The 24,372-nt window shown below is 38.7% G+C and overlaps 1 protein-coding gene and 1 non-coding gene across 2 annotated transcripts in view; both read right to left on the reverse strand.

The window, feature by feature from the left end:
- KDM5A (lysine demethylase 5A) overlaps positions 1-21,594 on the reverse strand; it is a 64,640-nt gene extending 43,046 nt beyond the window's left edge. The window contains exons 1-11 of the mRNA XM_065942908.1: positions 21,053-21,594; positions 18,349-18,426; positions 17,190-17,312; positions 11,193-11,363; positions 9,114-9,248; positions 8,295-8,400; positions 7,045-7,136; positions 6,277-6,435; positions 5,040-5,159; positions 4,153-4,311; positions 382-563 (exon numbers count right to left, since the gene is read on the reverse strand). Of these exons, the coding sequence (XP_065798980.1) occupies positions 382-563; positions 4,153-4,311; positions 5,040-5,159; positions 6,277-6,435; positions 7,045-7,136; positions 8,295-8,400; positions 9,114-9,248; positions 11,193-11,363; positions 17,190-17,312; positions 18,349-18,426; positions 21,053-21,217 (1,490 nt within the window). The 5' untranslated portion in view covers positions 21,218-21,594. The remainder of the gene's footprint in view (positions 1-381; positions 564-4,152; positions 4,312-5,039; positions 5,160-6,276; positions 6,436-7,044; positions 7,137-8,294; positions 8,401-9,113; positions 9,249-11,192; positions 11,364-17,189; positions 17,313-18,348; positions 18,427-21,052) is intronic.
- LOC136156493 (small nucleolar RNA U13) lies at positions 12,287-12,391 on the reverse strand. The gene has a single exon (XR_010661035.1). It is a non-coding gene; the product is annotated as a small nucleolar RNA U13 (small nucleolar RNA).
- Positions 21,595-24,372: the final 2,778 nt, after the last annotated feature.

Below are 24,372 nucleotides of genomic sequence, written 5' to 3' on the forward strand. Positions count from 1 at the left end.
GCTGTGGGTGAAATACAAACAAAAACCAACAAAAAAACTTAATACACATGTAACATAGGCATTTAATTTCAAATACTAAAGGTTAGTCAGATCTTGACTATATAAACTTTAAATATCCTGCCTTGCATATCAAAAGTTAAACCAAAGAAATGTTCATGTACACTGAATACTAAGAATCACCTGGTCTAAAACCCAGGGCTCAGCTGCACACACGTCAAGAGTGGAAGTGTCAGACATGCTGTACCCTGAGACCTCTACCCCGTACCTTATCCTACTTTGGGTAGGACATGCTTTAAAGTTAGTTCTCTCCAACACATCACCTAATATTATCACACCTAGAAAGGTCACCAAGTGTGCATGCTGTTAACAAAGACTGCGTACCAGTGCAGGTAGTTGATGGAATAGCTCCAGTGATCTTCAATGTGCCAGCAAAAGGAAGAGAAGCACATCCCCACATAGAGCCACGGCACCTTCATGCCAGAGATGTCCACGTTGATGTGTGCAAGAACCGACTGCTCTAGCACAGGCATGTTATTCAAGTTCCAACCAGAAAGCGCATATTCCTACAGAAGGAGAACAGTGTAGATGAGAGCAGGAACGACAAGAGCCCAACAGATATCTCAAGAAGAGTCTTTAAAAACAAAAGTAAAAATTGTGTTAATAGTCACAATCATCTAGTCCACAGAATCTGTGCTCCTTGCTCTCCACACGTACTCATATTCCTAAATATTTAATCATATCTCCTAAGTGATATTTACATTTCCCTTTAATTATTTCAGCTATCTCTGGCTTACTCTGTGCATATAAGGTTTATTATTACTCCCCATCCACCCCCACAGCTTACCAGTAAAATACTGTGAGATTCACTTTAATAGGTCGATACTGTATTTCTACTTTATCTCTGGTAGCATAACTTACCAAAATGTTTATCAGTATATTTATGGTGCCAAGATACTGTGAGGACAAAACAGAATAGGATACAGAATCCTGAATCTGTGGTAACAGTGAAGACCAAGATGGTGCAGAAAGTCAGCACGCCCAACCCCAACTATGTGCTCAGTCCTGTCTGATTCTTTGCAACCCCATGGACTGTAGCCCACCAGGCTCCTCTGTCCATGGGATTTTACAGGCAAGTATCCTGGGCAATCCCACTACAAACACATCTATTAACACCACCAAAAAATCTGTTTCACAAATGAGTTTAAAAGAAAAAAGAAATTGCAGTTTCTAAAAAAACAAAGAAAGCACAGTCAGAATGAAAAAGGAGAGGTGCTGAGTTTTCAGAGGTTTCTAACTGGATATAAGCTCTGTAATGAGTTTCCAACACCCACTTCTGAAGCTATATGTGGCAGAGACTTAAAATGTTATCATCCTTGTGGCAAGCAGTTCTCAAAGTGGGGCCTAAGGAACCCAACAGGAGTGTAAAGAACCCAGGAGACCCACAAAGTCAAACTACTTTCATAACTCTAAGACGCTATCTGCCTTTTTCACTGTCATTCTTGCAGGAGTGTGGTGTGAGTTTTCCAGAGGATATGTGATGTGATACTGCAGAAGTCTGAATGCAAAAACAAGAGACTCCGACTGCCTTCCATTAGAAGGCTGGTAATGGTTGAACCTGGATGCCAGGGAGGAAGGGAGAAAAATTCATTATTATGTTAACTTTTATACATGTGAAAATTTCTATAATACAGAGATTAAAACTCTCAAAGTAAAGAGGTTAAATAACTAGTGACAAAGCTGAAGAGAAACTCTATGAACATTCTCCTAACATGATTATCTTAACCTGTGCTCAACTATGACAGGAGGGGAAAAATCAGTAATAAGGCTAAAATAAGAAGACAGCCAAAAGACACAGCTTTTGATCATAAAGAAAACAAAATGAAAACCCTATTCACCACATATTAAATAGTCAGATATTTCTGAGAGGATGGTCGGCATGATAAAGAATGAAACAGTACCATGAATAAACTGGGTTGGTGATACTGTAAGGAGTTACAATGGACTGGACAGGGCAAGACGGGACTCGAACAAGGGAAGCCAGGGTTGGAATGATGTGAGCACATACACTCCCGTTCCTGTTTTAGAACATGATTCTGTAGGCATGATGCTTACCTGGTTCATAGAGACACACTACATAGGGAAGGATACAAGAGAAGATGAAACAGGGTCCTCTGTCTAACTACAGACCCAGGTAGGAAGGAGACTTCTAATCATGAACAACTTTTGGAAACGGTGATGTGGGGAGGTCAGGCAATTCCCTCCACAGAAAACAAGGATAGAACTGAACAAAATTATCAGAACAACCATTTCAAGAAACTAGAACACAAAACATCAATACAGTATACTAACGCGGCATATATACGATAAACGTATATGCGAGACAGCAAAAGAGACACGGATGTATAGAACAGTCTTTTGGACTCTGTGGGAGAGGGCGAGGGTGGGATGATTTGGGAGAATGGCATTGAAACATGTATATTAGCATATGTGAAATGGATCACCAGTCCAAGTTCAATGCACGGGACAGGGTGCTCGGGGCTGGTGCACTGAGATGACCCAGAGGGATGGGATGGGGAGGGAAGTGGGGGGGGGGGGTGCAGAATGGGGAACATATGTACACCCGTGGCTGATTCATGGCAATGTATGGCAAAACCACTACAATATTGTAAAGTAATTAGCCTCCAATTAAAATGAAATTTATTAAAAAAAAAAAAAAAAAAGAAACTAGAACACAATCAAAAGCAAAAACTTGAGAAGTATTTTAGTCTTAAGAAACTAAAAGAAGGCTAAATGAAGACATTCTCACGTAAGCAAAGACAAGAATTCATTGCTAGCAGACCTGCACTACAAACAGAAACAGTCCAGGAGGCTCAAATAAAAAGTATCCTGGACCCAAAGGAATGAGAGAAAGAGTATCAGAAAGGGTATATATGTGTAATGATGTAAAAGACTGTAAAATTCTTTTTTCTGAGTTGTTTTAAAGACCATAAGATGGTTTAAAGCAATACTATACTGCCGTGTTGGTGTATTATACAATATGCAGATATAACACACAATACACAAAAAAGAAAAACAAATGAAAAGACAGTTTCCAAGTTTCTAATTTACCAGAAGCCATTATTAAAATGAAGTAGAATGTGATTAAAGATGAACACCGTTGATGAAGCTGTTTTTTCTTTAAAAAAAAGCTGTATACTATAATTCTTAGAGAACCACTAAATAACTCAAAATATTTATCTCTCCCCCCAAAATTTCAGGCCAATTAAAATGATATGATGAAAAATCCCTCTTTAACACCAAAAGAAGGTGATAAAGGAGAAAGAGAGGCGCAGAAACAGGAAATAGAAAGCAGCAAGACGGCAGATATAAATCAACCACATTAAATTTAAATGGACTGGACACTCCAACTAAGGTCAACCTTCACACTAGATTTTTAAAAAGCAAGATTCAAGAATAATGCTGCCTATAAGAGACACAGGCCAGATTCCAAAATACAAACAGCTTCAAGGTAAAAGAATGGACGAGATATACCATGGCAATGGTAACAAGAGACCTAGAGGGGCCATATTTTTAACTGTGTATCCTTCTCCACTATGTACCTTTTTTTGCCTTACCATGTGTAAGAAAACAGGAAATAAAATTCTCAACTATTGCCAAATATAAAGGAAAAGAAAGTGAAAAGACGCAAGTAAGAGAAAAAGAAGCAAATGATCATCTTAATTCTGCTTTACACATAAAGATCACCTCCTATCTGACAGTACTTCATTATATGTTACAATTTAAATGCATATTTGAAAACCTACCTGCCCAGATGTTGAAGGGAAACATAATTGTGGACCTACCGGTGAAATGTAGTAATTTTTTTCTAAAATCATTTTCTACATTTCCAAACAGAGAGAGCTATACAAAATCTTTTAAGTGGAGTCAAGTTTTAAACTAATTAAACTGGTTTTAAAATGAAAAGTTAAATGGTTTTTAAAGGTACTTTAAATTTACTGTTTTCAAACGGAAGATTATTTGTAATGTCCAAATTCTACACATTTAGTGTTTTAAACAAATGTGGTCCCTAAGGTTAAAGAAAGGCTGTTTTCTACTAGCAAATGCTGAGGTGGCCACAGGTAAGAAGTATGGATACTACTACATGCTCTGCACCTCTTCTTCCGGCAGCATCTTTCTCCGGCCGTCCTTTACAGGAAATCCGCTCCCGAAGTCTTTTGAGGAGATGTCAGCGCCATACTCTACAATAACGTCTTCTTCAATGCTGCTCACCAGCCGCCAGAATTCCTTCTCTACCAGTTCTGTGGGGACCATCTACACGTGGAAAACAGAGATGACAGATTACAAACTCACTACAATCATAACCTACTGTAACATAATACACAGGTCAACTGAACAAAACTCATGAAAAAACAGAAAACCCTCTCAAAATTCTCAGAGTTGAAAAGGCTGCAGTCTTACCTGTTCTGATGGAGGATGGGGAAAAGCTAAAGACGACTTAGATGACTTAGTTGAAAAACACAATGGAAACAAAAAAAACACAAAAAACACAATAAACTTGAACTGCTTTCTTCTGCAAGCTGGTTTCCAACTAAGAAAGATAAAGATGACCCAGGACATAATGAAGAAAAAGGAAATAAATCAAGGCTGAATTTTAATAGCTTTAGAAAATTATTTTGATGGAGATTTTTTAAAGTCCAAGAAGCCCCAGGAAAAGAAGCAAACCTCATAGTACAAATAACTAAATAAAAGCAGCAACTGCCACACCTTCCACACTTGTGTGAAAAGGACTGTGCTCAGAGGTTCACAAACAAGGGAAAGACAGAAGTCAATTTCTCAACAGGAGGGTGAACACTGTCACAAGACAAAGTCGAAGAAACAGAAACAGACCCCAGGCCCCTGATCCTCAGATCTAGTGTTCTGTCATCTTTTTTATGCTGATTCTGTTTTCCACAAAATAATGGAAGTTTTTAAAAAGCAAAGCAAAAGCTTTGGACTCGGATAAATCTTTCATACTTCCCCAAAGTGACCTAAATACTCACATGGACTGGCATATTGAAATAGTCAGACTTAAAATTATCTGCCATCTCTCCAAAGCTCTGAAGTGTATACTCTCGTACGGCTTGTTCAAATCCAAAAGCTTCTCTAGGTTTATTACATTCCTGGGAAGAAAAAAATATCTAAGATTAACTTACTGAAACTGAAGAAAGTATAAGGCTCTCAGGTATGACCTTCTTTGATCCTTTTCCAAGGTGAAGCAAATCCAGTCAACTCTAGACCACAAAACATGTATTAATCACTTTCAGTGTGGAACCAGGAAATAACGTTCTAAAACCTCAATTGCATTTTCATGCTTTCCAGAGGAAGATGGCCATGGGACAGCTTCAGGCTCTGGAGTTGGCATTAAGCTCTGACACCAAGACACACACCTGGAGGGCTACCAACCTGGAATCAAGCCCAGAGATGTCTATCATCCTTGGTGGAAAAAACAAACGTTCAGGGAGGGAGGAAAGGTAACGGAGAAAAGGACAGTCACTGGGTTGCTAGGACACCCAGGGAGAATAATGATTTCTTTTCTACTACCAATCATCACAATAATTTCTTAACACAAGAACTAAGAAAGGAACTGCTTCTGAATCACTTAATATTGGAAATAATAAAAAATAATTAAAAGATCATACACATATGCTTTGAATGTATCTAAATACACCCAGCCAACTCTTTTCCTTCAATGTTCTATCACATTTTGTTAAAATAAACAAACACAAATGGCATTTCATGACAGTGACATCTACAGTGACATTACTATAATCTTTCAGGAACAAATTTAGTACAATCAAGCCAAAATTTAAACAACTTAATAGATACCACCAGTTTCTGTGGTAGCATGAACATGAAAACTGGATGCATAGATCCGAAGTTCTAGAGCTTCATATCTGATTTTTACTTTTTTTTCTAATTAAAAAAGAAAAAACACACACAAAAAAAGAAAAAACAAATAACCTCTGGATTTTCTCCACTTTTATTGTTTTCCCAGAATATGACTAGTCTAGCAAAAGTCTCATTCATCTGCAGCAATAAACAGAATTATCAAACCAGTTAGAAAGAGACACTTTAAGAAACAAAACTGTTACATTTCCAGTCACTATCATTCTTTTAAAAAGCCTAGCAATTTCGAGCTCTGAAAAACAAAGAGGAGAAGCAGCTTCATGGGAAGTGTTAACTGTACACCTGTATGCAGGTTTTTCTTCATTTTAAAAGGTAAGGTTGGGCACGTACCTCGGCCACACACTTAGGACACCTCCAGTCGCCCTTGGGCACATCGGGCAGTGGTGGAATTAAACAGAACGTATGGTAGCTGTCATCACACCCGTCACACAGCAGCAGCTTATCTTCATTGTTTCCCCGACCACAAAACATACAAACATAGAGATCAACCTGTTAACAACAAAGTAAAGTAACATGAAAGTTTATTAATAAGTTTATTAAAAAGCAGCACTAAATCTTTACCAGGAATGCCTTAATTGAAACAAACAAAATACTGTACACTAAAAAATAAATGTAAGTCCTGAATACTTATTTTAAATAACTGTATATAAACAGCTTTGCCTAAAACTTCCTGAATTTCCTCAGAGCTTCTACAAGCAAGTTAATAAAAGTGTATCAAGGTATCGGAGTAAATGACCACTACAAATCTAGGGTACTTGAATGTCAATTTCTATAAATAAAATATACCATGTCACTCTTCCTACACACAAATGCTCTTCACTGGTAGAGGGCTGAGGACCGAGCACTGTCTAATACAGCTAAGGGTTGACAGAGTCATCCTCTCACTCACTCATTCACTAGGTATTTTACTCAGGAACTGTCTGTGTGTATGCCACAAAGCAAGGTTAATGTGATATACACCAAAGTTGAGGCTTCAGATGCACTAAGTCTTCTGACTAAACGAACTAACTAAACGACATACCGGACACAGTAAGGTAAAAATGCAAAACTAAAATAAAAATAAATCCTTTCCCTCCTAACACATCTCAGAACACTTACAAAGTTAACAGAGAGAGTTCCTTTCCGTTGTCTCATTTGCATGTTAAATGCGTCTGACCTGTTGGTAACTTTTCGTCTTCGGGAGACCTCATCTTGAAATAAAAATAATTATATAATAATAGTAAAAACTAATGTTGAGAGCTTACCATGGACCAGACACTATTTTAAATTATTTAAATTAGTTAAAATCTCACAACACTATGAGGCAGATGAACTATTATCCCCCAGTGAAGATAAAAGAATCTGAAGAACAGAGAAGTTAGGTAACCTGCCCAAACTCACACAGTGAGTCAGCAGCAGATTTGGGATTCTAGTCCAGGCAATTGAGCTGCAGAGAGTTTACGTACTAATTCTGTATTGCCCACATGTAGAACTTATCAGGAACTAATTTGAGACTAGCATTAAGGTCACTGCCAGCCAATAGAATTACAAACATAAAAAAGATGAGGTGCTTAATTTTTAAGAGTAATAGTAAACACTGTAATATATCAAGTAAGTCTGATCACACCGAGTATTTGGTGATAGAATATTATCTGATCAACCAGAGTTCAGTCCAGAATTGGAATCATAACTTAAGTTATATCATAAAATGCACAAAAATCAGTATGACTTGTGATTACAGTATTCCATTAAATTCTTATACAGTAAAAACACAGCCAACACAATCTTTGTTAAATTGAGTCTTAAAACTGACATGTACTTCTCTCTGAATTAGCAACTCTACTCACATGCTAATTCTAACATGCTAAGCTGGGAGCACCAGCCATTCTTCAAATAAATCACTTAAATGAAGTAATACATCAAGGCAATTACAGAAAAATATTATAATTAGAGTTAGAATCTAAATTATTAGCTCTCCCTAGTATATTCTGATTCTAAAGGTCAGAGAGACTCCTCTATTTCTTTTTAAATTTAAAAACAGCAAGCTTTAGATCACTAGGTGAGAATCATTAATTTCGCCATTCACTTATAAATCAGCCTTTAGAAATAATAATTTTTGTGTCAAGTGGAAGGAGGAAATGAAGGAAGAAATTTTCTCCAAAAATAATATAAAAATTTAACATACTATGGCTTCTCACACCTTAAGATTATCTGCCATTAAAAAGGTGATTTGTCTGGGAATCATGCTGCAAGTCTACAATACAATCCTTAGAAAACCCCACAGCAGACTATGATTCAAGCACAAACTGCATCTGTTATAACCACACCACTGCACCTTAATACTTTCCGTGACCAAATAACAGATTTACCTTCCTTTTCTTTTACTCCCATTGCCAAGCCCACAACCTTAGGCCCAGCCCCAAAAATCCGAAGTTTCTTCAGTTCCGTACTTCTATTCACTTCTCCAGATTCCGACTAAAAAAATAAATAAATAAAAGCCACATTAGTCTAATTTTGTAATGCATTACTTTACTTTCTTACCTAAGAAAAGTTTCAAGAGCCAGGTAAAAATAAAAGAAATTTTTAATTCTCTCTAAATTGGCTTGCTACCTTATCCCTGATCCAGGAACTAAGATTACCCCCAAAACAAAAAACAACCTCAAGGACCACAAAAAAAAATGGGAATAGGAAAGTGGGAGAGGAGCAGACAAAAAGAAATTATGGGCATTTTTCTTCTGATGCTTTCATTAGTCTTTAAAATTATTCTAGGTCACAAGAACACTATAGAAATTACATTGGAATGATTCAGACACTACGAAAATTATATTCTGGTTTTTAAAGGAAGGATGTGTGAAAAATAAAATCTCTCCTTCCTACTCTTCTCACTTACAGTAACCATGAAAATAAAATGTACTAGAAATCATCAGCACGTCTGTGAAATTGGTCTAGTATCCAGAGTCACTCTTATTTGCCATCTCTGTCAAAGTTGTTTAATATTAACAAAGAACTCTCTAAATAAAATCAGATCGAATTTTACAATTTCCTCCTTATTCATCTCAAAAGTGAATGAAAAATATGTCTTTCAAGCTTTAAAGAACAGTACGTGAATGACCTCCCAAAACCAGGCACGTGTTCTGCACAGTCAATGAGCTAAAATTCCTGTCAAAACGGCCCATAGAAATTGATACCTGAGACTTGACACGTCTTGTTCTCTTCGGCAGAATGTTCATTCTTGTTCCAGGTTCTGGCGAAGTCTGAACATCAGTGCTAAGAACCTCAGGCTCCACTGTTTCCTTAAGGTCTAAATTAGGCATCTGTACACCCTAAAGAATTGAGAGCACAAGAAGAGGGTAGATTCACTGACAAGAAATCAGATTCGAGAATCAGGAGAAAAATAATTTCTCATATATCCCTAAAACTATTAACACATGAAACCAGATGACAATTCTCCCGCCAAATTGATCTATAGTTCAAGATAATCCCTATCAAAATCCTAGCAGGCTTTTGCCATAGAAATGGAGTAGATTCTAAAATTTATGTGGAAGTGCAAATTTTTTGGAAATTTTGAAAAAAGAACCAAGTTGGAGGACTTATACTATCACCAGATACCTTAACTTACTATAAAGCTATGGTACTCAAGATAGCATAGTATTGTTAGGATGAAACATACAGATCAAAAAACAAATGGACTAGAAATAAACCTATATATTTACAGTCAATTGTCTTCAACAAAGGTGCCAAGGTTAATCACCTGGGCAAGGTAAAATCGCCTGGGCAAGGTAAATCACCTTGGCAAGGTAAATGGGAAAAGGCCATCTTTTGAACAAATGCTGCTGGAACTATTGGATAGTCCTATACCTTGATGCCCTCAAAACAAACTTATACCTTTACCTAAGACTATACACAAAAAATAATCCCAAATGGGTCACAGACCAAAACATAAAAACTAAAAAAAACTATAAAACTTCTAGATGAAAACAAACTTTTGGCCATAGGTTAAAAGAAGATTTCTTAGATATAACAGCACAATCCATAAAAGAGGCTGAAAATCGAACCACAGACTAGAAGAAAATACTTATATGAAATCATACATCTGATAAAGGGCTTATATCCAGAATATTTAGCAAAATTTTAAAACAAGTATAAGATGGCAAACAATCTAATAAAAAAAAATATTCGAGCAGACACTTCATCAAGATATACAAATGGCTAATACACACATGAAAAGATGCACAACACCATTAGTCATTAGGGAAATAAAATTAAAACCACAATGAGATACCACTACACACCCACTAGAATGGCTGTAAGCAAAAAAACTGACAATACCAAGTGTTGGCAAAGATGTGGAGAAACTGGAAGCCTCTACATTATTGGTGGGAATGCAAGATGGTTCAGCCACTTTGGAAAACAGTTTGGCAGTTTCTTAAAAAGTTAAACACAAACTTACCGTATAACCCAGCAATTCCACTCCTAGGTATCTACCCAAGAGAAATGAAAACATATGTCCACACAAAGACTAGTACATGAATATTCATAGCATTATTAATAATAGCCATAAACTGGAAACATTGAAATGTCCATCAACTGATAAATGAATAAACAAATGTGGTATAACCATACAACAGAATATTATTCAGCTATAAAAATGAATGAAGTACTGATACTAAAATACAGATAAACCTTAAGAATCATTAGGCTCAGTCAAAGAAACCATACACAAAATCACACCGTATGATTCCATCTATGTGAAATTTCTAGGAAAGGTAAAATTATAGAATCAGAAAGCAGATTAGGACTTGTCCAGGTTTGAGGGTAGAAGCAAGAACCAACTATAAACAAACACAAAGAAATCTTTTGGGCTAATGGAAGTGTCCTAAAACTGGATGGTGACGACAGCTGCATAAATTTATAATTTATCACAGCTTACTGACTGTGTACCTACAACAGGTGAACTCTGTAGTATGTAAATTCTACCTCAATCAAGCCGTTAAAAGAAAAAACATGAATCCAAGTGGAGGAATTTTTTTAAAAGCCTAAGTCATGCCTAAATGTAAATATATTATGTAAGTAAGAAGACATTCTTCACTCCCATTAGCCTTTATCTTGTAAACCATGATTTTTTAAACCTGCTCCCCCAAATTTTGGCACCTGGAGAAACCACAGCCAACTGCTAGCTAACCTGTTACAATGAAAAGTCTAAAGTGTGTTTCTATATCTGGCAGACACTGCATTTATTCACACCTAAGAAAAGTGATGCATCTCACCATAAGGCTGACCCCTGACTGGAAAAGCTCATACGGGTAGAGAATTCTTTCATAATGTGACTTCAAAAGGGACCCAGTTCCTTTTCCTGGTAGATATCCCAAGCGGCTACCCACTTTAGACCATTTCTTCTCTTTGGTGACCATTTCAAAACCACCTTTGCTGGCAACAATCTGAAAAGAAAGTAAAAATTATTTAGGGAAAGAGGAAGATTCATATATTTTGACTCGACATCTTGTCTGCTAAATGGAAAAATTATTCTGGGCCTCAATTTTAGATTTGCTTTCAAGAAATATGTGACAAAATTGAAACTCCTTAATATTTAAAGTATGAAACGGAAACAATGATTTTGGTAAGTTTTAAACACTATTATTCATTATTGTGCCTACCTTCAATGAACCAAGAATTCAAAAACATTTGATGAATTTATACACTTTACATAATGCACCATGGAAATTCTAAACACATGTATGTATTCTATATCCACAGGGAACTCAAAGTACAAATAAAAGTTAAGAACAGACCAAATATAGACATAAGAATGTTACATAATACAAAATGAACATAAATACTGATACTAGAAAATAAGCAACTTAAGAATTTTTTTAAAATGTCAAGCGAACAGTGGCTTCAGAGGATGTTTTGAAAAAGAGGCCATCATTTTTAAAAAAGAGAGAAGTTTTACAAGAAAGATTATAAAGAAATGATAATGTTCAACTGCAGTAACTATACCACAACATAGGTATTAAGGCAAGAAGTGATGGGAGAAACTGGCCAATTTTTGCTGAATGCTCATATCAAACCAGGGCTTCCCTGGCAGCTCAGCTGGTAAAGAATCCGCCGGCAATGCGGGAGACCTGGCTTCAATCCCTGGGTTGGGAAGATCCCCTGGAGAAGGGAACGGCTACCCATTCCAATATTCTGGCCTGGAGAACTTCATGGACTGTCCACAGGGTCGCAAAGAGTCGGACACAACTGAGCGACTTTCACATCAAACCAGGAGCAGTACAGAATAGACCTGTACCAAGGCCTCCACCTTCCAGAAGCTGATACTATACATCTCTCACATTTCTTTTTTTTTTTTATTTTATTTTCACGTCAGACAGGTAATGTGCCGATGTCGTAACAAGGTTTAGAGAGAGGCACATGTCACGCAGCAGCGTGAACACCCAATCATCATGCTCATGAACTGCAGAAGGATCTCTCACACTTCTAAAATGTACACAGTTTTCAGTTTCATTGATGCAAGAATAAAGAAGGCTGTGATGAAGTTATCCAAATTGAAAAAATTTTCCTCTTTGAGTATACACTATCGTATTCTACTACACCAAACGGCTAAAAGAGAAAAACAGTTACCATAGGATCCAGGAATTACACATACTTAGCAATATACCCAAAAGAACTGAAAGCAAGGATTCAAAGAGTATTTGCATACCAGTGTTCACAGGAGCAATCACTCACACACAGACGGTAGGTAGAAACAACCCAAATATCCATCAAGAGTTGAGCAGATAAACAAAATGTGGTAAAGACATGGATGGAATATTATTCAACCTTAAAAATTAATGAAACTCTGATACATGTGACAACATGGATGAACTTTGTAAACATTACACAAACACAAGAAGATGAATATTGTATGATCCCATTTAAATGAAATAACCATACACAAGCAAATTTGTAGAAAGAGGTCTTACCAGGTGCAAAAGGGTGGGGAAAGTTCTGGAAATGGATAGTAGCAAGGGGCTGTACAACACTTTGAAAATACGTAATGCCACTAAAATTGTACACTTAAAAAAACAGTCAATCATGTGCATTTTACCATTTTTTTTCCAAAGACTAAGAACATGGATTCTGCAGTCAGATTGCATGAGTTCATATCCCAGCTCTGCTAACAGCTGTATGACCTTGGGTAAGTTACATAATTTGCATCTCAGATACCTATTATTAACATAGTAGCAGTATTATTAAAATAATAGTAGTACCTTTACCTCATTATGAGGCTGCTGTGAAGACAAATGAAATAAAACATGAAAAGCACCAGGATAAAGTAAGAGTTGTATCAATGCTGGCTGTATTACAAATGTCTGTGTGAGCTGGCAAACTGCGGGTGGAGGAGAAGTGTACAGACTATAAGGAAGGACGCATTTTCTGCTCTCGTGCTTAGCACTTTATTCACAGCAAAGATGAAACCACAGCCCAAGCAAAACACTTCTCTAGTGAAGTATCTGAAAGTATGGAAGAAATGAAGAAGTTCACGTGTACAAGAGTAAAACCCATCTCCAATTCTTTAGCTTTTTTTTTTTATCATACCCTCAGAGAAGCTCTTGTCTGTTAATAAGAGTCAACCAGGGAAAAATTAAAGAAAAAACTTTTATTTCTCAAATTCTGTAGTGTGGAGGAAGACACACCAAGGGTGGCGTGGATAGAGGGCTGTCTGGAAGCAAATGGGTGATGAGAAGGTCTTTCATTCACGGCTCCCAGGGTCTCTACACTGTCAGCTCTGTTGCAGGTGCTGGAGCTACAGATGTGAATAAAATAAAGACCTCTGCTCTGCTGGAGTTTATATCCTAGTGGGAGACTAAATGTCAATTTTGAAATGACAGCGCCGGTGGAAAAAACCTGAGAGTAGTTTAAAAGCCTCCACAGTAGGAGAATGAGGGTAAACTGAATCATTAAACAGTCACAAAAGCCTCATCATAAAGGTATGAGGTGAGCAAAGACCTGAAGGAGGGGAAAGCAGTGACCCAAGCTGATACACAGGAAACAGCCAGAGTCAAGGTCCACATGAGAAGCTTGCAGAGCACACTGAGAAACAACAAGGAAACCAGTGAGGCTGAAACAAGTAGGGAGAAGCAGTACAGAGAGGAAAGAGAAGCCTTCTCAGTAACGTGTGTTACCCAACACAATTACCACCATTACATAACAATCTGCTCTGTATTCTAAGCACTTCCAGCTAAATTTCCATCAGTAACGATAGAGCTCCATGGATCCAGTCATGCTTCTCACCCAGGTCTGCCAATTTCTGACAGCAGCATGATCAGGGTGTTGACCAGAGTTAAGACAGAACTGACTCACAAAGACATCAAAGCCACGACTCTGGCTTCATGTTTGCAATACTCCAACAATCTAAGGAGGCCTAATACTTAAAAACACACAAAACCTTAATACTTGCATTCTGCAGTTGAGAGATCCAGAGGTTATCACGCATAATTTCATTTACTCCAAACATTTGCCATGCAAGGTATCACACTGTCATTAGAAAACATCACATGACCCATGCCCTAAAAAGAGATACATGGCACACACTTAAATTGAACACAAAGAATACAAACCCTTAGTCAAACTTAACAAAAGAGTAATGTCAATCAAGGCCAAAATTTCAGTCCAATGAAAAACAAAGTCCAGTTAGCAGGGGACAATTTTAACAGACAAAAAGCAGCATCAGTATTCAACTTAAAAGCTCCCTCTCAACGTTCCACTAAAAAGTTGAAGGACAAAAAGCCATGCTCCCAACAGGGCAAGAAGACCAAGGAAAAAGCTGATGTCTGAGTGATGCTCTAGCAAGCAGAAACAACAACCAAAACAGCCCCAAGCAACAGAAGAGAGCCAAAGAGCAGCAACATAGAACCTGGAAAGGCTTAAGAAATGGAAGCATCAGTATCTTCAAAATTAAATTTAAAAACAACAGTGTTGACTGAAAGCCTGTATAAAACCAGTCAGGCCTCCCCCAGTCAGCACACTCAGGCAGCCATCTCTCTTCAACCCCAGCAGAAGACTACAGATCTACTCTCAGGAGAGTCTGAAAGGACTTGAACCTAAGAAAGAAACAGGCAAGTAAACTAGACAATCAGTCTAACAGTCTCATATCAGACTAATGGCAGTTCAAAAAGAGAAAAAAGGTAAAAGGAAGTTACAAAAACTCAAGGATGGGAGTTCAGATTAGAAAGATTATCAAGTGCAATAAACATATGCAATGAAAATTAACACGTACCAGTGCATATCACTGTGAATTCTCAAAGTACTGGGAATAAAGATCAGACTTTGTGTCTTAGAAAAAGTCACATACAAAGAACAAGAATTAACATGGCATCATTCTTCTCAATAACAACACTAGAAGCTAGATTATGGAGTACAGTTTTCAAAATACAATTTTGAAGTGAAATGATCAACAATTTAGACTGCTATACTCACCAAACTACCAATGAAATTTAAAAGTAGAACATTTCTAGACAAGCAAAAAATTTACATTTCGTTTACTTTCTTGCCATCAAACTAGCAGAAGAAATGTTTCACCAAAATAGGAATAAACCCAGTAACAGGAAGACTTAAAACAAGGAGAAAGGCAAATGGAATTCCCAGAATGATGATAGTGAAAGTTCTAAGCTGACAGCTGACCTTAAAAAAACCACCAATCTGGATTGGGGTAGGAAAGAGAACTCCAGAGGAGTAACTCCAAGAAGGAAATGTAACGGACAGGTTTTCTGCTGAATGAAACCATGCTGAGAGATTTTATACTTCTGGAAAGATCTGAAAATAAATCTTTGATACTCAAAGAGAAAACTTACAAAATAAAAAAAGGTAAGGGGACCATTAACTCCAAGGAAAATAAAAATTGGTTCAAGGAAACAATCAGCATGCTATTAAGCACAAGGACAAATAAATTTATATTTATGTAGTCACAGCAATAATTAAAAAAAAATTATCTAACTACATTATAGGGGACTAGGGCACTTGAAGTATGAAGTACATAAGGATTTAATTTTTATACCCATTGCCCATCTCTTATAGTAAAAAATCAGTGTGGATTTTTAAAACTAAAACAATGAAGAAACAGCATTGGAAATATGGAGATCAAAATCAGAAACAGCTAAAAGAAATGAAAGTGATTAGCTCTAAAGAGTGCTAATAGGAGTGGAGAGATGGAGAAGGGAGAATGTTAGTTTTTACTATAAGCCTTTTTAAAAATGTATTACTTTAACAAAAATTTCTCTTAAAAATGACTAGAATCAATGTTCCTTGTTGCACTGATGATAAACCATAACTGTTTATGTAAAAATTCCACTGAATTATAGGCATTCCAAGTAACACTTTTTATAATCAAAAATAAACAGTGAAAAAGACAAAGTGACTTAATCAAAACAGGAAACAATCACACTGACAATTTAACGTCTCAGGAAACTGAAAACCTACTTCCCATTAAAAAACAGTGGGAATTAAAGTATGTTAAAATCATGTCTAAAATAACAAAAATTCAAGAGACGTTCATCGGTTGTGAGCCAAAGATGACTTTTTTCCCAAAATAAAGGGCATACCGAACAACCTAAAAATATCAGAGCTCTCAGTATGCTGTGTAGTTTTCAGCCTTTGCCTCTTGCTAGAAAGTAAAATGTCCGGTTAATGAGATATTCACCAAGGGACAGAGGGCAGAGCAATGGTTACCTTTGGGGAGAAGTACTGACTGGGAGGGAGAGGAAGGAACTACAAGTGTTTGGAACACTCGCTGTCTTGATCTGGGTGGTGTTGAGACGAGTATACACTCCTATAGAAAGATCAACTCAGCTGGACATTGAGGACTTGTGCATCACACTTCTACCTCAAGCCTCAGTGTAAAGGAAAAAGTTCATGTGGAGAGAAGTAGCAATCTCACTATAACATTTAAGGAAGAAAAGTATTATAAACTACAAACAAGATAACCACAAGTCAAAATGTCTGCCTTTCAGCTTTAAATCTCAGATTCATAAGCATTTTCATAGGTTAGAGGGAAGAGACATCCATGGGAACTTGAAGATGAAACTCCAATAAACTCCAGGACAAGCAAACTTAACTTATCACAAGATATTTGCTAATTAAGATGTACTTCATAAGCAGTAGCCCCTCCTCTATGGTCAATCAAATCCTACCTAGAAAGCAATGTTTGCCATCAAGTATATCTGAAATTTTAATTTCACAAATTTTCTAGACTCTGTTCTAGTATCTTAACCAACTACAAGCCTCACCTTGCTCAAAGCATACAGATCCAGAATTTTTCTCTCCACCACAGGGATCTTGAGAGTAGATCCCTGAAGTTCCCAAAATTTTGCTAGTTGATCCAAGAAGTCCAACCTCACTCTGGTCATAGCCTAAGAGTAATAAAACAGAAAAGTCAAAAATAGGAACTAAGTTATGGTTGAAAAATTGAGTTTTACTTAACAAAGGTACTCATCTCTCAAAAAAAATTCAGACTTTTCAGCACTGCTTAGGCGAACCTTAAAAAAAAGTTAAAAAAAAAAAAAGCAAACTTTACTAGGTTTGCTAAACTTTACTAAGGCAAAAAAGTTAATTTATGTGAAAGGTTCTCATCTAAACAAAGCAATTTTTTGTAAAAGTTAACTTTAAGCTAATCAGAAAATTTAATAAATCAAATTATTCTGTTTCTAAGCATTCCATGCCTGACATTTCATCTGTAGATAATATGCACACTTCAGGGACATCGACTCTCTACCTCACTGACATTGAGACTCTTCATCAACTATCTTATTATAAGAACCTAAAGGAAAACAATAGGTATTAAAATGAAAAAAATTATCAATGTTTTATGAGCATCATAGGAAAAAAAACAAACAGGGTAACACGTTAAGCCTTAACGATCTTTAAGATCTCTCTCTCTTGTATTCTAGAACAGTTTTTATCCACATTGAAGCATCCTCTGAAAATCTAGCAAGTGGAAGGAACAACTATTTAAACAAATTTCAAGTTGGAAATTTAAGACAGATCAGTAATATTTAAAAAAAGATCTTAATAAATCAGATTAAGTCCTAGAAAAGTTCTGTCAGAGGGGGAAAAAAAACCCTCTGAAACTAGGTTTTAATAGAAGAATTTTTAAAACTATTTCCCAAAAGACTATAGGATACAGAATCTTCCAACACTAACGACAATAAAAAAATTTAGTGGAATAATAAGCACCGAAGAAAGCAGATAGTTCCCCATCACCCCAGTTAAGTAGAAAAAACTCTAACTATTATAAACAACTTTTTTAAAAATCAGAAGCATCCTTCCATTCAGTCACAATTCACATTATCTCTGAGCCTCAGTTTATGAGTTTCTCAAAGGTCTCCACCTGAAGTCCTGACATGAAGAAGAAATCAGGAGACAAAACAGTGATAAGACAATACTCACCTCAAGCTCATTCAGGCGCTGGACTCTGGGAGTAAAACGGAAGCTTTTGACTTCACATGCAAATGGAGGCTGCCAATCCTAAATAGGGGGAAAAAAAATTCTTCACATTCTTATATTGGTTAATAAGCAAGGAATTCATTCTCTTAATTTATGGGATGAGTTGCCACAAATCACAATGACAACACACCAACTTACCAGTCTTCTCTAGTGAGACACAGAACATTTTTAAGATAAAATAATTTATTACTATCTCCAAATACTTACCTCTAACATTCTAATACTAAAATTATCTATCTCCTCTTCAAATCTCCCACTCCCACTATTTATACTGCACAATTATGCTTTCCCCAATTACGCAAGTGGAATCCAATCAGCTCATCTCAATACAGCATCGAATAATCATCCAAGTTTATCAAATTAAAAAGAAAATAGAATTTGAAAGAAATGAAAAAAGAGTAAAATTAAAGACCAAAATATAATGTTTTAAAAGTACTTATGTAATTGGACAATGTGTTTTTTCATTCATGTGGAATGTGACACAGCACTTTAAAGTCTACGTTACATAAATGTTCTCTTCAAAGCCCAGCTTCTGGGCAACCAAATTTTCTTTTTTTTTTTAATGAAAATAAAAAAAAAAAAAAGTAAGCAAACCCACAAAGCAAGGACAATTTCCAGATTGGAGACGTGGTATAACTGAGATGAGATAGCACATTTCAAGTAGAGTTCTAGAGACCATAGTTTGACTTGGCTTAAATAATACTAAATCTATTTTAAAATGTGAAAAGAAGTTTAAAAAAAATTATCTTACCTTGGAAACTAAAGCCATCCACCAATACTGAAATTAAATTCTGCTTGTAAACATTTATTTTCAGTAATGTGACACAAAGAGAAGGTATATTATTTCAATTTTTTTAAGTAACGAAAAGTAGTCAATTTTTTTTTAACCAAAAGGAGCCTTGAATAGAATTTCTAATTCATTAAGACAACAGAGTAAATGAACATATGGTTCAGGAAAAGCTTCAGTGCTTAAGGTTTTGTCAATGAGCTAATCGTGAAAAACAAAGGATTAAATGAAAATAAATTTTTCATAAAAGTGAAGTCCTGGGAGGATGGCAATACACATACATCATTCATCACTGCACTTATTTCTTAATCTTTTGCTTGTGAGTGATGGTCAATAATCTTAACCAAACTGACTGAGCACAAGAGAAGTAGCTTGTCTGGGTTTCAGAATCAAACTGAGTGATCCAAATTCAAAAATTTACTTTGCCCAAGATCACACATCTGATAAGTTACTTAACTTATCCAGACTCGCCTCATCTGTAAAATGAGACCTTATTTACCTACTAGGGCTTCAAAGAATATTAAACAAAAAAATCTGTAAGTGCTACATTAGCTGCTCCTCCTCCTCCCTCTCAGCTAACCTCGTTTTATTCACTGCTCTACATGCTTCTGTGGTAGTAAAAACCGAAACTTTTTAAAATACAACGTGTAAAAACAACAAAATTTTAATTACTAGGAGACAAAACATAAAGCAAAGTATCACTTTAAGAAGCACTCAGGCATGGCTCACAGACCTTCACCAGCACAGCGAGTACTTGCTAGAAATGCAAATTCTAGAACTTACATATCCAGAAAACTGGTTCTAGACTGGGAATGGGGCCTAGAAATCTGCATTTTAACAAACATTCGGGTGCCCCTGAGGCAAGCAGACCAAAAACACCAGCTGGAAAGCACTGAACCTAACGGGCAGAGGAAAAAAAAAAAAAAAAAAACCTTCTGACCTTGAGCAAATCCTCAACCTCTTGGGGCACTGAGGCCCACAAAACAAGGCACAGTATCAGCTTTCTCACGGGAAAGATTGAGGATTGTAACCAACCTATGGGCAAACCCAGCTATCTGCAATAGCTGCGACTCTATATCTTTTAAGATTTCAACGTTTGCTTCCACCTCCATTATGGACCAATTCTTTCTAAACCTCCGATTTTTACAATAAACGCTGCTCCTTCTCTTCCCCGGGGAAGACTTTTTTCATTACAGCAGTAATCAGTCTGGGGTTCTTGTTTGGTGACACCACCCCAAGGGCCTAAGAGCTCAGATTACCACTTAGTAAAGAAACCTTAGCCCTGAGATGAGGTCTGCGAACATTTAATCAATTAAGCGTCAACAGGGCTGGGAGAAAGCAGCAGCCGTCGGAACCACAGCTTTTCCTATCGCACAGAAACGAAAGCAGCAGCCGTCGGAACCACAGCTTTTCCTATCGCACAGAAACGAGTGTCACACACACACACAAACACAGACACACACACACAAACACAGACACACACACACACCACCCACAGCTTTTCCTATCGCACAAAAACGAGTGTAACACACACACACACACCCCCCACACCCCCGCGGGTCGGGCTGTCGCGTCACAACTCTTCCATCACCTCACAAGAAAAACGAAAGGCTAAAAACCTTTGTTACCCTTGCCCACAACCCAAGATGGGAAGGAGAGTATCAGTTCCCAAGTTCTGGGCGGAAGGGCCCCGGGGACATCCTTCTCTCCCCTCCGGACCAGCCGACATTAAAACCCCAAAGAAACCAAAACGGAAACAAACAGAGAAACTCAGCGACCCGGTGTCGAGAGACCAGGGCGAGCGAACGTGAAAGCACAGGGGACCGGGAGGCCGCGCTGAGGCGGTCAGGACTCCGGTACCTTGGGAGGTCGGATTTTGCAGATGCCGGTTTTCTCCGCCATGGGCCGGATGCGGCCGATGAAGCTGAGCGGATCTGTGAACTCCTCCCAGCTGGGCTCAAACACCGGGCACTCCGGGGGCGGCACGAACTCCGCCGCGTAGCCCCCCGGCCCCACGCCCGCCATGACGGCAACAGGACCCGCGGGGCGGGTGGAGAAGGGCTGGGCTGGGGCCCCGCCGGTCGCGCTCACGTCCCCTGACAGGGGCCGAAGCTCATCTTCTCGAGAGAGACCCGCTCCACACTCGCAGACCGACCCCGCTTCCTCTGGCGTTTGTTATTGTTTCCTTCAGAATTTTTTCCCCCCCTCTCCGGTCGACGTTCGCCGGAAGTAAGCGTGCGGCCAAATCCCTCCGCCGTCAGAAAACAGGATTCCTCCGCAGCGGCTCTCTCTTGAGCGACCTTCCTTCCCCTTCCCTCTCCCGGCAGTTCGGCTCGCTCCTGAGTTCCTCGTGTGCCGAAGTTCCGCGCAGTTCACGACTCCCGGCGGCACAGCCCCGCGGCACCTCCTACTGGGCGGTAGGGGAGCGGCCGGCCTCACGGGGTGCTCTTCCGGCGCGGAGGATGCGTAATGCGCCGGGGGCAGAGGTTCCGCTTCCGGCAAGCTGAGCTGGGACCCTCTTTGTGTATGTACGGACCGGAACACAAGCTGCCTGTCTTCCCCCGGCTGCCTGTTTCAACTTCCGTGTCCGCCTGTTTCCAGATAACTACGCTTTCCAGCGTCTATTTTTTTTAGTCCTTTCATTGTTACTGTCCCTTTCTCATCCCACTCGGCCACTTTAACCCGCCCCATCTCCATGGCAACAGTTTCAGGTTCAGCCATCCCAGCGAATCTCTCATCGACCGGCCCTCACCGCCATCCAGGAGTTGATTTTCGTCCACAGAGAAGCAACGGCTGTTGACTTTGCTTTTCCAACCATTGACAACCCCCACAGCTTTTCAACAGCAATCGCTCTCTGGCAGCCACGCGCCGTAAGCCTTTCTCAGCTTTTTGTAACATCTACGCCAGCTGTTGCGGCTCTGCTTGTCAAACATTCTATACCAGAGTCCGTCTCCACTTCCTGCAAGTTGTGGAGAGTAACACAGGAAGGACTAAAGAAGAAACCGTGAAAAGGCAGTTCTTGTATATTGGAAGGAAGACTTATTTCCCAGGGCTTCTTCTCATGCTCCTTGTGCAATCTCAACTTTCCCCACGAACTAAATTAGCAGCTATGACTCTCAAATCTGTACTTCCGGCCTAGACTCCTCTCCTAAACTACAAATCAATATATCTGTCTACCTACCATACAACTCCACTCTGGTAAACCATGAACTTGTAGTTCCCCACTGGTTTGTTTTTTTTTTTTTTTTTTCAGTATTTCCAGTTTCCATGGATGACTTCTTCATCTATTCATTTGGCCTGAGCCAGAAATCTAGAAATAATCCTTAACTCCTCCTCCCTCACTATGCATAATCTGATGTTGAGGAGGTTTCGAGAGAGGGATGGATTGAGAATGCCCCTGGGGCATTTGAATGGATGGTAACGCTTTGACCTAGAGCTAGAATCTAAGAAGCAGAGCGCTGTTAACTGTAGGGGCCACACACGGGGCGGGACGGGGGGCGCGGGGCGGGGGAGAAATGTTACACGTGGGTTCATGCTTTCAGCAAATTACTGAGCATCTGCTTGTGGCGATCTTCTAAATGCTGAACCTGTGGACAACGAACAACAAAGCAAAGTATGTTCCCTCACAGAGCACTTATATTCGGATGATGGAGGGAGACAAAATCATGAGTACTAGCAAATAAATATACTATTTTCGGTGGCCATAAGGTCTGAAAAAGTAGTGAAGGGAGAGTGTGGAAGGGTGTTAAGTGGGGATAGGGCGACCAGAGAAGGGCTCAAGGCTGATGACATCTGAATAGAGCTATGTTATATATAATGACAACTTACTACCTCAATATCAAGGGGTAGGAGTTACTTCCAATTAAGAAGATGATATTTGCATTGGCCTTGGTAAGAATTTTATGGGTGAGGGTTCATGGAAAAGGTGAATTCAGATTTTTTTTAAAAAATGTGAGTGAAAGCTGCAAAGTGCATGCTGCATTTAGGAAAAAACTGGTTATTTATTGTAATAGAGATAGGTGGGGTCAGATTATGGCAAAGTTTAAATGCCCTGTTGGTATCGATTTCATCCTCTACTCTGGGGAGTCACTAGAAGTTAGGAGCAGGAGTACTGAGACAGCCTGGGCCCTGGGTCCCTTTTCTGCAGTGTTTGCACCTGGACAAGTCTCCTGGGCAACAGAATACAAAGAAACCACAAGGGACTAAAAATAACTGTGGTGCATGCAGCAGTTGGGGCAAATTATGAATAATAAGATACAAAAAGACCAAAACCCTACTGCCATGATCCCTGGACACAGTACCACCAAGGAGGCAGGCGACCACCTAAGCCACCCCTCTGGCCCATCCACCCCTACCCTCACCCTATTTAAAGGACCTGCTGGGTGGGTGGGCAGGGGTGGCTTTGAGTGAGCCAAGGAAAAGTGTTACTTGTTTTCACTCCCTGAGCCCCAATAAAGCCTTGCTGGAATTTTTCTTCTGGACCCTTTTCAATTTCTATTGATTAAAGGGTCCAGGAACTCAGGTAGGTAATAGTATGACCTGTCCAGAGTATGCTTTAAAAAAAAAAATCATCTTTTATAGAATGGATTGTAAAAGGGGGGAGGGGAATCTTTAGGCAAAAATGCCAGTTAGAAATCTATGGAAATAGTCCAAGCTAAAGATAATGCAACATGGAGTGGAAATAAGTAGTAAGATATAAATTTGAAAGCCAGTAGTATGACAAGATCACCATGATTTTTTTTTTTAATTTGGGTGCCAAAGTGAAAGTCGCTCAGTTGTGTCTGACTTTATGATCCCATGGCTTATACAGTCCATGGAATTCTTCAGACTAGAATACTGGAATGGGTAGCCTTTCCCTTCTGGAGTATATTACTGGAGTGTTCCCTTCTCCAGGGGATCCTCCAAACCCAGGGATTGAACCCAGGTCTCCCACATTAGCAGGCAGATTCTTTACCAGCTGAGCCACAAGGGAAGCCCAGGAATACTGGAGTGGGTAGCCTATCCCTTCTCCAGCAGATATTCCCCACCCAGAAATTGAACTGGGGTCTCCTGCATTGCAGGTGGATTCTTTACCAGCTGAGCTACCTGGGAGACCCCAGGTGCCAAAAGAAAAATACTGAGCTAAGGTGTCTGGGAATATCTTGACTGTAACTAACAGAAAATCAAAAAGAGGTGGAAAA

Source organism: Muntiacus reevesi, chromosome 1 (assembly GCF_963930625.1).
Source record: "Muntiacus reevesi chromosome 1, mMunRee1.1, whole genome shotgun sequence".
Taxonomy (NCBI): domain Eukaryota; kingdom Metazoa; phylum Chordata; class Mammalia; order Artiodactyla; family Cervidae; genus Muntiacus; species Muntiacus reevesi.